This window comes from Mesoplodon bidens (genome assembly GCF_964165515.1).
Source record: "Mesoplodon bidens genome assembly, chromosome: 18".
Taxonomy (NCBI): Eukaryota; Metazoa; Chordata; class Mammalia; order Artiodactyla; family Ziphiidae; genus Mesoplodon; species Mesoplodon bidens.
In genome coordinates, this window is record NC_138175.1 from 51,194,348 (window position 1) to 51,209,308 (window position 14,961).

At 54.5% G+C, this 14,961-nt stretch overlaps 2 protein-coding genes across 4 annotated transcripts in view; one reads left to right on the plus strand and one right to left on the minus strand.

Moving 5' to 3' along the window:
* Nucleotides 1-4,858, plus strand: part of MARK4 (microtubule affinity regulating kinase 4) — a 30,349-nt gene extending 25,491 nt beyond the window's left edge. For 2 of the 3 annotated variants that reach the window (XM_081215853.1, XM_081215852.1), the window contains 3 exons: nucleotides 629-907; nucleotides 2,093-2,137; nucleotides 3,550-4,858. In XM_081215853.1, coding sequence (XP_081071979.1) covers nucleotides 629-907; nucleotides 2,093-2,137; nucleotides 3,550-3,886 — 661 coding nt within the window. In that variant the 3' untranslated portion in view covers nucleotides 3,887-4,858. Of the gene's footprint in view, nucleotides 1-628; nucleotides 908-1,050; nucleotides 1,131-2,092; nucleotides 2,138-3,549 lie in introns of all 3 variants that reach the window. The other variant, XM_081215854.1, reaches the window with a different exon arrangement.
* Nucleotides 4,859-8,239: 3,381 nt separating this feature from the next.
* CKM (creatine kinase, M-type) lies at nucleotides 8,240-14,563 on the minus strand (the record flags this gene model as incomplete). Its single annotated transcript, XM_081217591.1, has 7 exons — nucleotides 8,240-8,418; nucleotides 8,941-9,130; nucleotides 9,546-9,669; nucleotides 10,623-10,794; nucleotides 12,644-12,776; nucleotides 13,309-13,463; nucleotides 14,371-14,563. 7 exons carry the CDS (start codon nucleotides 14,561-14,563, stop codon nucleotides 8,240-8,242), a joined length of 1,146 nt encoding a protein of 381 aa, XP_081073717.1.
* Nucleotides 14,564-14,961: the final 398 nt, after the last annotated feature.

Consider the following 14,961-nt stretch of genomic DNA (forward strand, 5'->3'; position numbering starts at 1 on the left):
CTCTTTGAGATCCAGGCTCGTCCCGGCTCCCTAGGATAGAAGTTGGAGGTCTGGCTCCTGCTGTCAGGACTGGGAGCCTCAGAGGGCCTAGAGGAGGGTCCTGGGATAGTGGAGCCACCTCTGTCCACACAGCGTCTTGAGAGAGTTTGGGAGAGGGTGCCTTCCTCTTTCTTTTCACCTGTTGAAACGTTTTCATAATGAATGTAGGTCCCCTTGATGTTCACATCTATTCCTTTCCCGCGATTGAATAGTAGCAAAGTGTTTGCACAGTTGGTTTGGTTCCTGAGGTTTGGATGGCAAATAGCAAAGGATTCATCCAAAAATGAATCTGAATCTATTCAGTTGCCGAGTTTGGAGAGAGGAGAATTGGGATAGGGGACAGATTGGAGGGGGCAGAGTTTAAAGAAAGGATAGTTTGAAGGAGGGATGACTTAGGAGTTGAGACGAGGTGGTAAGACAATACTAGGGTTGCCCAGCGCACAGCCTGCACAATGTACACAGCAGCCCTGTCTCTGAGCTCCAGGTTCCTAGAGGTTTCTGATCTCAGGAATGACCAGTGGAGAAGCAGGGGGCTGGGGACTTGGCCTGCCTCAAGGCCCCACCCTGACTTGTACCTCTCTGCCCACAGCTCGGGGACCCCACGGGTGCCCCCCGCCTCCCCCTCCAGTCACAGCCTGGCTCCCCCATCAGGGGAGCGGAGCCGCCTGGCACGCGGCTCCACCATCCGCAGCACGTTCCACGGTGGCCAGGTCCGGGACAGGCGGGCAGGGGGCGGGGCAGGTGGGGGCGTGCAGAATGGGCCCCCCGCCTCTCCCACGCTGGCCCATGAGGCCACACCTCTGCCCACTGGGCGGCCCCGCCCCACCACCAACCTCTTCACCAAGCTGACCTCCAAACTGACCCGAAGGTGAGCCCCACGGGATTTGGGGTCTGGGGAGCAGGATGGGGGCGCTGATGGGGCCTAACCTGTCTTCTGCTGTACTCTGCCTCTGTATCCCCACGTCTCCTCCTCTTCCTCCGTCACCCTTCACCTCCCTCCTCACGCTGCAGGGTTACCCTCGATCCCTCTAAACGGCAGAACTCTAACCGCTGCGTCTCGGGCGCCTCTCTGCCCCAGGGATCCAAGATCAGTAAGTCCCCTCCACCCTCTGCTTTCACCGGTTCTGCCTCTCTCTCTGCATGTCTGACCTGTGTGCGGGCCTGGCGGGAGGGGGCGCTGTGAGTCGGGTAGGGGCTCTGGTTGTGCATTTTCTCACTCAGTTAATAGACAAGAGTCTGGCCTCTGGAGCCAGACTCTCGGGGTTCAGACCCGAGCTCTTCTGAGTGCCCTTAAGCAAATGACCTAACTTCTCTGGGCCTTACTTTCCCCTTCCCTGAAGTGGGGATAGTCATAACCGTACCTTCCTCATAGGGTTGTTGTGCGGTGAGGTATATCACTAAGTGAGGTGATGCACGGGCTGAGCTTAAAATCTTGCCTTGGAAAATGCTTTATAAATATTTACTATTACTATTTTTTGAGTGTCTACTGTGTGCCTGGCACCATCGTGGGCCCAGAGTAAAGTGAACAAAAGGGATAAAATCCCTGCCCAGGACATTCTACTAGGGGACCCAGACAGTAAACAATAAATAAGTAAAATATATATACTGTCAGGTAGTGACAAGTACTAAGGAGAAAAAGGAAGCAAGGAAGGGGGGGTCAGGGGTGTGGAGAAGGGAGGGTGCAGTTTTACATGGGGCAGGCCTCACTAAGGAGGTTTCATTTGAGTACAGCCTGAAGGGGGTGGTGGTGGTGGTGTGTGTGTGTGTGTGTCCTTCTATATGTAGGTATGTGTCTCTGCCCACCCCCCCTCTTTTGTCTTCCAAATCCTTCAGTATCTTTCCTCCAACCTGCACTAACCATTTCAGACGGGGCTTCCCTTCTGGGCATGGAGAGGGAGTTCAAATCCTGACTCCCAGCCCTCCCCAGCCCAGCTCCATGCAGCAGGGGGGGACCAGGGCTGAGGCAGGGGCTGCCCAGAGTCCTGGAACCAGTGGGTTGAGGGAGAGGCCCCTATGTCCAGATTAGACACTTTTCCCCCCTCCCCTCCCCTAGGGTCACAGACGAACCTGAGAGAATCGGGGGACCTGAGGTCACAAGGTGAGTGCATGTGCCTCCCCTGAGTGCCACACCAGCCCCTCCCCTTTTGCCTGTCTCAGACCCCACTTGTGTAAGTACCTCTCCTCACCCCCGACCAGACCCTTAGATGGGGCCCAAGCCTCATCCTCATCCTCCAAGGCCAACTTCCTGAAATGTCCCTATGACCCTCCCTTCTCTGCTGGCTCCTCTTACCCACCCCCACCCCCTTGATTTCCTCTCATTTCCACCTCCATCCCTGAGCATTATCCCTTGACCATCTTTAACTTCAGCCTCTCCCATCTCTAACCCACTCCTCCCCCTGTTGACACCACACCTCCTTTCCCCTCTCATCCAGTGAGGCACAAGGGTTGCCAACAGCTCTGGGCCATTGTAGAAACCCTAGTGGAAATAAAGAGCCAACCCAGCAGTTCCAGCAGTCCCAGGACCGAACCTCATTGGCTGGAAATGGGTCACATGTCCATCCCTACGCCAATGCCTGGGATCAGAAGGGTGGAGTATTCTGATTGGTCATACTTAGTGGTATGCTCATCTTTGAACCAGTCACAGTGACCACGGGGGTTGCATGCTCATTGACTGGAAGTGAGTCATGTGTTCACCCTTGTGTTCGTGCCCCACCTGAACCAGAAAGACTAGATCTGCAGTGCTTCTCAAGGGGAGCACTCTTGGTATTTTAGGCGAGACATTTCTTTGTTAGGCAGGGCCTTCTCACACATTGCAGAATATGTACCATTCCTGACCCTCCTGCCCAACCTAATAAATGCCGGCATTGCTCCCACCCCAAGGCATTTTAACAATCAAAAAGCCCCCAGAAGTTTCCTAATATCCCTTGGGGGACAGTACTGCTCCCAGGTGAGAACCCCTAGTCTAGAGTAAGGTAGGTTGGTCCTTCAAGGGAAAATGATTATTACCAGAAGAAGGATTTATCAGTTAGGAGACAAGCTGAGCTGCTATAGCAAAGAGACCCCAAAATACAAACAGGACTAAACTTGTCTCACACACAAACCCTGTGTCCAGGCCAGGCTGGCAGGGCCACTCTGTTCCATGAGGTCATTCACTGTGTTCCCAGGTCCCTAGAGCCCCGTCATCTTCACGGTCCAGGCTGGCTCATGCCGCAGCCTCACACGAGGTGGGACAGGAGAGTCCAGGGCATGCAGTTTCCTGTGAAAAGGGTGATGTGGAGTTGCACCCATCACTTCCACGCACATCCGGGAATTTGGAGACAAGACCACACCTGGCTGCAGGGGAGGCTGGGAAATGTAGTCTCCAGCTGATAGCTCTATGTACAGCTGATACTCTGTCACTGGGGTAAAAGAGATTTTGAGGAGATAGCTAGGAGTCTGTCCCAAAGTGGGAACAGTGGGTTACCTTCCTCTTCTCCCCCATCTTTAACCCCTAATATCTTCGCACCTCAGTTGCCATCTACCTTGGGATCAAACGGAAACCGCCCCCCGGCTGCTCCGATTCCCCTGGAGTGTGAAGCTGACCAGCTCGCGCCCGCCCGAGGCCCTGATGGCAGCTCTGCGCCAGGCCACGGCGGCCGCCCGCTGCCGCTGCCGCCAGCCACAGCCGTTCCTGCTGGCCTGCCTGCACGGGGGTGCGGGCGGGCCCGAGCCCCTGTCCCACTTTGAAGTGGAGGTCTGCCAGCTGCCCCGGCCAGGCCTGCGAGGAGTTCTCTTCCGCCGCGTGGCGGGCACTGCCCTGGCCTTCCGCACCCTCGTCACCCGCATCTCCAATGACCTCGAGCTCTGAGCCATCATGGCCCTGGGTCCCCTCCTCTTTTCCTCTCCCACTTCGCTTCGGCAGGAGAGAAAGGGGATCAAGGAGGGGATTCTCCCTTTGTCATCACTTCAGTTTCCCTGAAATCTATCTGGGGGCAGAGATTGTCCCCTCTGCTGTTCTCTGGGGCCGCTGGGCAGGAGAGAAGAGCAAAGGGGCTTAACAGGGGAAGCTGGCACCTTCCTGGAGCCCCCAGCTCGTCCTGTCCCCCCTCACCCTGCCGCGGGGTACCTGAGGAAACTTTGGGGGCGGGGGGGGCAGAAAGGGAAACAGGAAACTTCCATTCCCCCCAACAGCTCAAGAATTAGGCCTTGGGCAGGGGCAAGAAGAGTTGCTGAGCCGAAAGACTGGATGGAGAACTGGGGTGGGTGGGGTTGGGAGTGGGGGTCAGAGAGGCAGATTCCTTCCCCTCCCCATCCCCTCCTGCTCGAACCCCCCTTTCCTGCCCCAGGCTGGCGCGGGGCACTTTGTACAAATCCTTGTAAATACCCCCGCACCCTCCCCTCTGCAGAGGTCTCCCGAGGAGCTGCCGCTCTCACCTCCGGTTTTTAAGTTATTACAGCCCCACCCTCCTCCTGTCAGCCCCTCACCTGCAGCCTGTTGCCCAATAAACTTAGGAAGTCCCCCCTCCCCCACGCTGACCCTGGGGTCTTCCTTCCCTGCCCTCATCTGCAAGTGAGATGAAGAGGAGGTGTGTGACTGGGCCAGTGGTTTCTCCTTTCTGGGCCTCGGTTTTCTCATCTGCAGAATGGGAGTAGTGGGGGTGTGAGGGTCAAGGATGATTGTGGAAGAGGGCAGGACAGGATTTGGCCTCATCCACGAGGCCCCAGTTCCTATATCGGACCCCCGTTCATCCATTCACATACCCATCCACATGTTATACTGGACTCTAAGCCACTTCTTACTCCAGCAGTACATTTATTCAATAAACAGTCATTGACCGGTGCCTACTCCATGCCAGGCCCAGTGTGGACACGAGACACAGGGAGCCCCTGTCTGTCGGGGCGGGGGTGGGGGGGTTCTGATAGGCACTAGAGAAACCATTGCTTTGGGGGCCACAGAAGAGAAAGTGAGGGGGTTTGGGGAAGGCACTCCAGAGGAACTGGTACCGGAGTTGGGCTTTGAAGGATGAGTAGGAGTTGGCCAGGTATTGGGTATGCCCTGGGCACAAGCCTAGATGTGGAAGTGCGTGGTATAGCTCAGAGAACTGTGGGTAATTTCAGGGTGGCTGCTATGTTGGGGGTGGGTGGAGAAGTAGCAAGAGAAATGCTGTATTAGGACTCGTAATCCATCTACACTTAAGCAAAAAGGTGTTTGCTCATCCCATAGGCCAGGGGTGCCTGACTTCAGGTACATCTGGATCTAGGCAGCAGGCAAGCTCACCTCTGCTTTTTTCAGTGTGAGTTTCATTCTAGTAGTTTCACCCAGTAGGCGCTCCCTGATGGCACTGATGACCCTCATCAGTTCCAAGCTTTCATCCTTCCAGCTTAGTTGCTGCAGCAGAAAGTCTGCCGATCTTAAGTCATGTGGTCGTCCCTGGACCAGTTGCTGTGACTCTGGAGTGGCCTGTGCCTAGAACTGGACTTAGAAGGGGCTCCCCAAAGGAAAGTCAAGAGTAGGAGCAGGAGAAGGGAAGTGGAAGCATGATAGACAAGCAGTAGAGGGCTGTCCAGTGCAGAAGGGCGGGGCTGCCTCACCCAGGGCCTTGTGGGCCAAAGGGAGCAGGCTGGGCTTTCATCCGAGGACACTGGGGAGCCATGGAGGGTTGCACGCAGGGAAGAGGCTTAGTCAAACTGCCTCAATTGCCCATTTAGAGCATAGTAGGGTCAACTGTTGTATTCTTCATGGAGCTGACAGGAAAGTCAAATGAGAAATGAAGGGTGGTAAAGATTAAAGAGTGGCCAGTGTTGAAAAATTCAGGGTCTGGGGCAGAACCAAAGTCCTGTCGTGAGTGAGGCCAGAATAGGACTCTGCTGAAAGGGAAGCGTTTACAGTTGAGAGGGTAGAAAAATGAGGTGTGTGTAGGGGGAACCAACCCTGTCACGAAACCTCAATCCCGGAGGGCTTCCTTTGTGCCCAGCCCTGTGCTGGGGACACAGTGGTGACCAAAACAGCCCCAGCCCTGCCCACACGGAGCTCACAGTCCAGTGGAGGAGACAGCCGTGTCCTCAGTGATCCAGAGTGGGCAGGGCTGGTATGGGGGAGTCCAGAGCCTGCAGGAGTGCAAAGGGGGAAACTGCCCTAGCCAGGGAGGGCTTCCTGGGAGGAACAGCTTGGCTGTGACAGAGAGAATGATGAGCAGCTAACCAGACATGGTGGAATGTGGGTCACGTGTTCTAGGCAGAGGGAACAGCATGTACAATGGCTGGGAAGCAAGAGAGCATACAGGTCCTTCAAATGACATGTGACTTGAGTGAGTATAGAGTCACTGTGAGAGATGAGGCTGGAGATGCTGGCAGCGCCTTGAAGGTTGTGGAGAGGTGCCTGGGCTTTGTACCAAGGGTACTGGGGAGCCATGGCAAGGTAGTGAGTAAGGGAGAGGCAGGGGCAGGTTTGTGCTGTGAAGGGAGGGAAGGAATCAGGTCAGAAGACTAGCGAGGAGGTCAGGACCGGACAGAAGGTGAGGAGAGAAGGGGTGGACCTCAGCCTTATGAGGCAAAATGGGCGGGACAGGCATGGTAGCTGACAAGTGCCTGGACTCTGGATTTGGCTGGCTCAGACCTTACTGGCTGGAGTGTGTGTGGTCTGTGTGGCCTCAGGGGTGGAGCTGGGATTAGTGATGGGATCTTCATTTGGGGATAGTATTGTAAAGGGCATCCCCATGTCTAACAGGCCCTGCATGCCTTGACCTTTGGGGTCTCTTCTAACCTTTCTGTTTTGGTAATCTCTCTGGGAACTGTGATGTGCCCAGGCCTCAGTTTCCCTTCTGGAAAATGGAGAGATTTCTTGATCTCTAAGGGCCCTTTACCTATGTGACAAGGTTTGAAAAAGTGCCTCCTCCAGGTCCCTGGGGGCTCTGTCTTCTTAACTCTGCCTCACTTTCTGAGGCCTTTGTCTCTTTAGGGGCCCACGTGCTATGCCCTAGCAAATGGAGGCCTCAGCCTATTGGGTCAAGTAGAAGTGATTGACGTGGCCAGCACCCAATACATGTTCAGGTGTTTCTTGACTTCTATTACCTGCTCCCACACGCGACCCCAAGGGTTCTTCCTGCTCTTTTCTGGGACCAAGCTCTCCAAAAGTCCTATCCTTAAAGACTTCACAGGTATGCTCTGACCCAAGCCCCAGTCTGGAGGAGGAGACAGCTTGGGCAGACGTTAAGGTGGGAATTGCAGGTGTAAGGAACAAAAGAGTATATAGAGGAATCATGGGAAAAGAGCTAGAAGGATGAGCCTTCAGCAAATGGTATGAATTTGTTTGGCCTTGAAGAATCGCACTTAATACGAGGGCGTTCTAGGCGACGTGGGGAGCCATGGCAGGTTCTCGAGCAAAGTAAGGAAAGTTGGAAAGACTGGTAGCAGCTCTAGAGGGCTGAAGTCAGATCGCACGGAAGGAGGCCAGTGAAAAGCATAGTGAAGTAGACAGTGATGAGATGCATGGGAGGTCTCAAACCGGAGGCCGGGGGGCCAAATTCAAGTCTCAGACTTTTTCTTTGGCTTCCGTTTCTCCCTCGCGAGGACCCTGTGTTTGAGATCTGAGCGTGAGTGATTGGGAGCCGAGGTTGGGAAGGGCCCAAGCTCGGCGGTGTGACACTGGACCACACCTCTCCGGGTCTCAGATTCCCCATAGAGCTTTGTAATGTTTGGATTAGACTCTGTACCCTAACTTTGCCTCATTTTACAGATGGGATAAAGCATGTCTAGCCCTAGGACATTCCTAGAGACGGCAAACCGCTTCGAGGTCACACAGCAGCCAATTACAAAAGTCTTTCCTCCTCCTCTTCCTCCTCCCCACCCCCTCATAACTATCGCACACAACGCTAAGGCCACCATTGCTTTTATTTGTTGCTTTGAGCGGAGAAAAATCATGACCCGCAGGTGAGCTCGGGTTCTCTCCATTAGCCAGAGCGCCTGATGGTGGGCGGAGCTCAGGGGAGGAGAGCATAAGGGAGGTTATTCATTGGCCAGAACCCAGAGGATGGAGCCCATTGGTTGGAACTCTGGTTGGAACTGGAACGCGGAGGGTGGATAGAGCCCCGGGTAGACTAAACCTTTATAGGCGCGACTCCGGCACAAAGGGGCGGGGCAAAGGATGAAGGGCGGGCCTCCGGTGGGCCGGGTCCTCCCTTTGGCTGGGGCTCCAGCAGTCGGCGGCGGGCGGGCAGTGCGCCTACTTCTGGGCGGGGATCATGTCGTCGATGGACTGGCCCTTTTCCAGCTTCTTCTCCATCTCCACCATGAGCTTCACACCATCCACCACCAGCTGCACCTGTTCTACCTCCGACGAGCCCAGCCTATCGGCGTTGGACACGTCGAACACTGAGCCCACGGCGGCCGTGTCCACGCCACCTGCGGGAATAGGAGGCCGGGGCTAAGGAGCGAGCAGAGATGCAGGAGCGGGGCCCAGGACGCAACCCCCGTGCCAACGGCGACTGCCTCATGTACTGAGTGAGTGCCTACTGTGTAAAGGTTAAGTGTACGCAGTTTCCTAAGCGTCTGTCTATTCACGGGCGCACATCTCCGGCTTTAGGTACCTCACCCCTCGACCATCCAGCACTGTGGGTAACAGAGTTGAGCTCTGGAGCCCGGCTGCCTGGGGTCGAATCCTGACCATCCTCCCCTTTACAGATGGGAAAGTGAGGTCCCTAGGCGGCCAGGGACATACACAGTGTATATTAATTATATAACCATGATGGTATATTGACTTATCTTGAGATAAGGCGTGCTGATGCCTAGTTGCAGAGGAAGGAACTGAAGCTCACAGAAGGGCAGCCCTTGCCGACCCCCAGAACTCGTGGGGATGCCCCACCTCCCCTTCAGCCGCCGCAAAGGGCCAGCCCCAGAAGCCGCAGGAGGGGATGTGGGCCGCACCTGTGCCCCGCTTCTGCAGGCGCAGACGAGTGAGGATTTCCTCGAATTTGGGATGCTTGCTCAGGTGCGCTAGTTTCACATGCACGCCTCCACGCAGCCCGGTGCCCAGGTTAGATGGGCAGGTCAGCACGTAGCCCAGGTGCTCGTTCCACATGAAGGGGTGGCCGGCTTTCTTGAAGATCTCCTCAATCTGAGGTGGGGGAGAGGACCCTGGATCAGCGCCGGCGGGCGCCCCCAAATACACCCACAACCCGGACAGGGTTCGGAAGGACAGGGTGTGAGAATGTCAGTAGGGGTAGGATTCTGAGGGGGCGGGTCTGGAAGACCTGGAGGCACGAGATTCTGAGGGGAGGGGCCCGACAGCAGAGGTGGTGGCAGGATTCTGAGGGACCTAGGCTTGAGGACGCCGGGAAGGCGGGTTCTTAGGGGCGGGGCTTGAACATAGGGGTGGGGCCGGTTTCTCAAAGGGCGGGGCCTTGGAAAGCGAGTGGGGTGGGTGCTGAGGGGCGTGGCTTGGGTATAGGGAGGAGCCGAGTTCCGAGGGGAGGGGCCTCGGAAAGCAGCCTGGGTGGTCACGTGGAGTCACGCGAGAGGCAGGCACCCACCTTCTGCAGCCCCAAGCAGAAGCGGCGGAAAACCTGCTTCATGTTGCCCCCCTTCTCCATGGAGATGACTCGGAGGTGGTCCTCCTCGTTCACCCACACCAGGAAGCTCTTGTTGTCATTGTGCCTAGGTCGGGCGCAGCAAAAGGCTGAGGAATCAGCTCCGCGGGAACCCCATTCCCCTGCGTCTTGCAAACACATACCCACCGCTAGGGGGCAGCGGGCCTGAAGGGCAAGAGGTGGAAGCACCTCAAAGTCTCAGAAGCTAACACTTGTAGACTCTAATGTCACTGGACCTGTGGAATCTCGAATCCTGGGATCAGTGACTTTTAGGGTCTTAATTCTTTGGACAACATTATAGACTCTTAGAGTCTCAGAATATTTGAAAAACGGAAGCCAGGAATCAGAATTGATAAATCTTCCCATCACATTATGGCATCTCAGAAAGAGTCCTAGAACTGTAAAACTCTAGGATCTGGAAATGTTTGAAACCACTGAATCACAGAATCGGAAATTAGTGGAATCTAAAAATATTTAAAATCTTGAAATCTTACAACCTACACTCTCCAAATCTTTTGAAACCTAGGTCCTCAAAACCTTTTAAAATCTTTGACTATCAGAATCAGGGATTCAAAGATTCATGGAAAGCCCAGCTAGCAACAACAGCTGGTAATAAAAATCATACTAATGGCCAATATGAGCACTTACTATATACCAGGCACTTTTTCCAATACTTTATTTACATAAATTAACTCAATTAATCCTCACAAGAACCCCAAAAGCTATGAATTGTCATGATCTCCATTTTATAGATGGGGAAACTGGGGCAGAGACATGTTAAATCATGTGCCAAAGGTCACACAGCTAGTAAGTGGCAGCGCTGAGATTTGAATCCAGGGAGTCTGGTTCAAGTCTAAGTTTCAAGTTTCCCAAAATGTGACATGCAGACCACAGGGTGGGCAGGGGTGGAGGGCAAGATCATTCTGGATAATTACTGTTATGGTCTTGACTTTGGTGGAAAGTCATGGGAAGGCTGGAGGAGGCAGGGGAGAAGGGGGCCATAGGGCAGGGGGACCTCACCAGATGCCACGGGCATCGGGCCAGTCTCGGGCCATGCCTGAAGCCAGCAGCAGCGGGGACACAGGCTTGTCAAATAGGAAGTGGTCATCGATGAGCTGCTGCTGCTCCTTCTCTGTCATGTTCTTCAGAGGATAGTATTTCCCCTTGAACTCTCCCGTCAGGCTGTTGAGGGCTGAGGGGCCGCAGGCAGGAGTGGTCAGCAGCCTGCCCCACCTCAAGTGGGGCGCAGAGACCCTGGGGACCCCACACTGTTACCCCTAGCGGGCCTGGACCTTGGCCCTCTGGAGGTCCTAAAGGCGCCTAAACGCTGTGTCTAAACCCAAATTCATGACCCCTCCCCCAAACGTGCTCATCCCCTGTCTGCCCTGGGAAAACCCACACCAAGTGCTCAAGACAAAAAACATGGATTCTCCCCTTCCCGCCACCAAGCCTCACATCCAGTTCACCTGCGAGCAGTAGTGTGCTGGTGCCCGCTCCTGCTGGCTGGCAGGACAGAGAGTCAAAGTCTCAGGAATCTGGGAGCCATCAGTAAACACTATTATAGTATTTGTATATATTCATATGTATTCATAATACATAATAAATATGTATTATGTGTATAATAAATATATGTATATAATACATATACATAGTTTTATAGATTTTATACATTATTTGTATAATATACCACATAATATATTCTGTATCATATACTATATTCTATATTATGTTGTTAAAAATAAATTAGAAAAACTTACAATTAAATAAATTATAGTTAAAACATAGGGAATAAATACTCAGAACTATCACTTTCTAATGATTTTACTACACTTACTATTTTCTGTGTTCTTGAAGTTATTCTCATCCATTGTATCTGTATGGTGGAAATGCTACATAACCATGTGCTACTGCACGTTGCCCCCCATTGCCCAGCTCTGTATGATGTCACGTGATTAGCTTAAAATTGGCCACAGTAGGAGAGTTTACACCAGAGAAATTGGTAGTTGCTGGCTGCAAATCAGGGCTTGTTTTTTTGTTTGTTTGCGTTTTTTGTTTTTCTGTTTTTTTGTTTTGAGAGCCAATTGTTAAACATTTAGCAGAACAGCACTGCCTGCCAGCCCTAATAGTTCTACCTCCCAAACGTACCCACTCTTTCTCTCCATTCCATTGCTACCCCCTCACCCCCAACCCGGACAGCTGCAGTTGACCCCTCTCAGCCTCTCTCCTACCTTTGCCCACAGTCTGCTCCCTGCACAGCAGCCAGGGGGATCCATATTAGTCTGAACCTGTCCCTCCTCTGCTCACCACCCTCCCATGCTTTCCTTCTCCCACAGGGTCAAAGCCATAGTCCTCCCAACAGCCCACAAGGCTCTGCACGACCTGGCCACCCACACCCCTCTGACCTCCTCTCCTCCCCTCCCGCCATCAGCCACTCGGCTCCAGGCACACTGGTCTCCTCGCTATTCCTCCAACACACCTTCCCATCCCAGGGCCTTTGCACTTGCTGTTCCACCTGCCTGGAATCCTTCCCCAGGTTGGCTTCTTCTCGGCAGTCAGGTCTCAACTCCTTTCTAACGTAGTTCCCGCCAGTCATTCTGTGCCACAACCTTTGTTTCTTGGCTTCATGGCATTTTGGGATTATCTTGTTCTTTTGTTGGTTTCTGTGTTTCCTCTTAATCTCCCCACCAGGCTGACAGCTCTGTGAGAGCAGTGACCTTGTCCATCGTATTCATCACGGGAGCCCCAGCTCCCCACACAGCACCAGAACAGCCGTAAATATTTGCTTAATGGATGGGTGGACGGATGAATAGATGGGCGAAGGTCAGGACCCTGGTGCAATTGGGTGTCAAGTCTTGACAGCACCCCCAGGCTTCCACCAGGGGTAATGCTGCCAGCTGTCACTCACCAAGTACTCATGACTTACCAAGTTCTTTCAGCGTTTTGGAAAATGGGGGCCCAGGGGAGTCCAGAGACCTGCCCACAGAGGAGCAGGGCCTCAGCTGGGGGCCCCCGGCCGTGTGCGGGGGGCGGGGAGCTCTCACCTTCCACGGCGAGTTTCTCCACGGCTCGGCGCTCACCGCGGGAGCAGTGGGGGGGCAGCGAGAAGCCCTTGATGCTGCGGCCCGTGCGGACGCGGCTGCTGAGCACGTAGTGGGGGTCCAGGTCGTCTCCACCCTAGAGAATGGGTGCGGGGGTCAGGGCGGGGCGGGCCATCCTAAGAGGCCTGCCCCCCTCCCCAGCGAGGTCAAGTCTCCCTCCAGGCCCTCCCAGATCTCTCAGGCTCCCTGATGCTGCCTTTGGCTTCTCCCTCCCCACTGGCCTCCCTCACCACCACCACCCCTTCTCTCTCTCTCTCTCTCTCTCTCTCTCTCCATTTTTCTCTCTCCATCTCTGTGTCTCTGTTTCTCTCTCTTCTACATGTCTGTTTTGGACCTGCCTTCCTCTCTCCCTCCCTCTCTCTCTCTCCCCCCGCTCCCTCCCTCTCTCTCTCTCTGCCCCCCCACCCCCACTGCCCCCAGCCCCATCTCCTTGCCTGACTTCGTGTCTCTCTGTCCCTCTCTCTTCCCATCTCCCTCTGCGTTTCTCTCCATCTCTGTCCGTCTCCCTGTCTCTCTGGGTGTCCCCCCCACCTCCTCCCTCCTCCTCCTCTTCTCCTCAGCCCTCTCCCCTCTCTCTCCCACCCCTCCCTTCCCTGGGGGCAGCCAACCTTGAGGTTCTCGTGGTTGAGGTCGGTCTTGTGCTTGTCGGTGGGTTTGTAGCCCCCGTGCCGGTCCTGGATGATGGGGTCAAAGAGGTCCTTGAAAACCACGTAGGACTCCTCGTCACCAGCCACACAGCCCACGGTCATGATGAAGGGGTGACCTGGGGGGGTCGGCGGGGAGGTCAGAGGCGCTCGTCCCCAGCAAGGAAGGCCTGGGCTCCTGGGTCCAGTGTAGACTGTGTGTGTATGTGCGTGCGCATGCAAGGGAATTCATTCGACACTTCTGGGTCAGAACTGAGAAGGCTGAGGCTTGGTAGGAATGGGGAGGGAAGGCTGGGAAAGGTCAAGGTGGCTTCTGGGGCGGTGAGATGAAGGCTGCGGGCAGGACAGAGGAGAAAGAGTCTGGGGGGCCAGTTACTAAAAATATTACCATGTCAGAGTCCCCACATCATGGAATCTTCCCCTAAAAAATTTCAGAACCTTAGACTATCAGCCCCCACAGATAATAAGAGACTTGAAAGACCCTCTTATTTCCCAAGTGGGGAAACAGAGGCCTGGACAGAAAGGGCCTCTCCCGTCAATCACACCATGAGTTGGGGGCTAAGGCTAGAAGCTGGGCTCCTGCCCAGTTCCACTCGCCCTGGAGGGGTGTCCTTGGAGAAAGAAGCGCAGTGCTCATGATACCCCCTGTCAGAGTCTGAGTGCTCACTTTGTGCCAGGCACCGCTCCAGGTGTACTGATGCCTATGTTTTCCCAACATGGGTGCCCATTTTGCAGGTGAGGAAACTGAGGCCTGGGAGATGCATTAGCTTCCTCAGGGGAGTCTCACATTATACTCCTGCAGATTTAGCGAGTGGTTTACCACGTGTCCCAAGCATTTCACCCTGTCCCAAGCACTTCACCCATCTCAACTCATCTGTTTCTCAAAACAGCCCCATGGGTATGGTCCCCATTTTACAGATGGGAAAACTGAGACCCAGGGAGGTGGGATCGAGGCCTGGCAGGCAACCTCCAGAGCCACCCCCCCCAGCCTTCTGGTCCCTGTGATGCTCCACCAAGGAGGCTTACCTGGGTTGTCCACACCTGTCTGGATGACATCGTCCAGAGTGAAACCAGATGGCGTCTCCTTGTCCCGCAGCTTCTTGTAGAGCTCAAGGGTCAGTACCTTGGCCATGTGGTTGTTGTGCTTGCTGAGGTCTGGGTATTCCTCCTCAGGCTTGAAGTTCAGCTTGTACTTGTTGTGGGTGTTACTGAATGGCATGGTTGCGGCGTGGGGGACCTGGTGGGCAGGGGCGGAGGGGAAGATTAGCTCACATCCAGTAGAGACCAGCCAAAGAACAGAGCCAGGCTCTGGGGTCAGGCAGGCCTGAGGGTCATTCCTGACTCCTGTGCTGTGTGACTTGGAGCCAAAGGGATCCCCTCTCTGAGCCCCGGCATCTCGACAGGATGTATCAAGAGTTTTGTGTTAGGATCTTAGCTCCACCGCATCGTGGCAGGTGACCCTAGACTAGTCACCTTGCTAGAGACTCAGTTTCTCCAGCTGGAAAATGGAGGGGGGAACCCCTCAAGCCAGAGTAGTAATCATGGCATGGGTAAGAGTGTAGGTTCTAGAATCAGACAGCCTGGCTTTGAATGCCAGCCCTGCCACTTACAACAAGC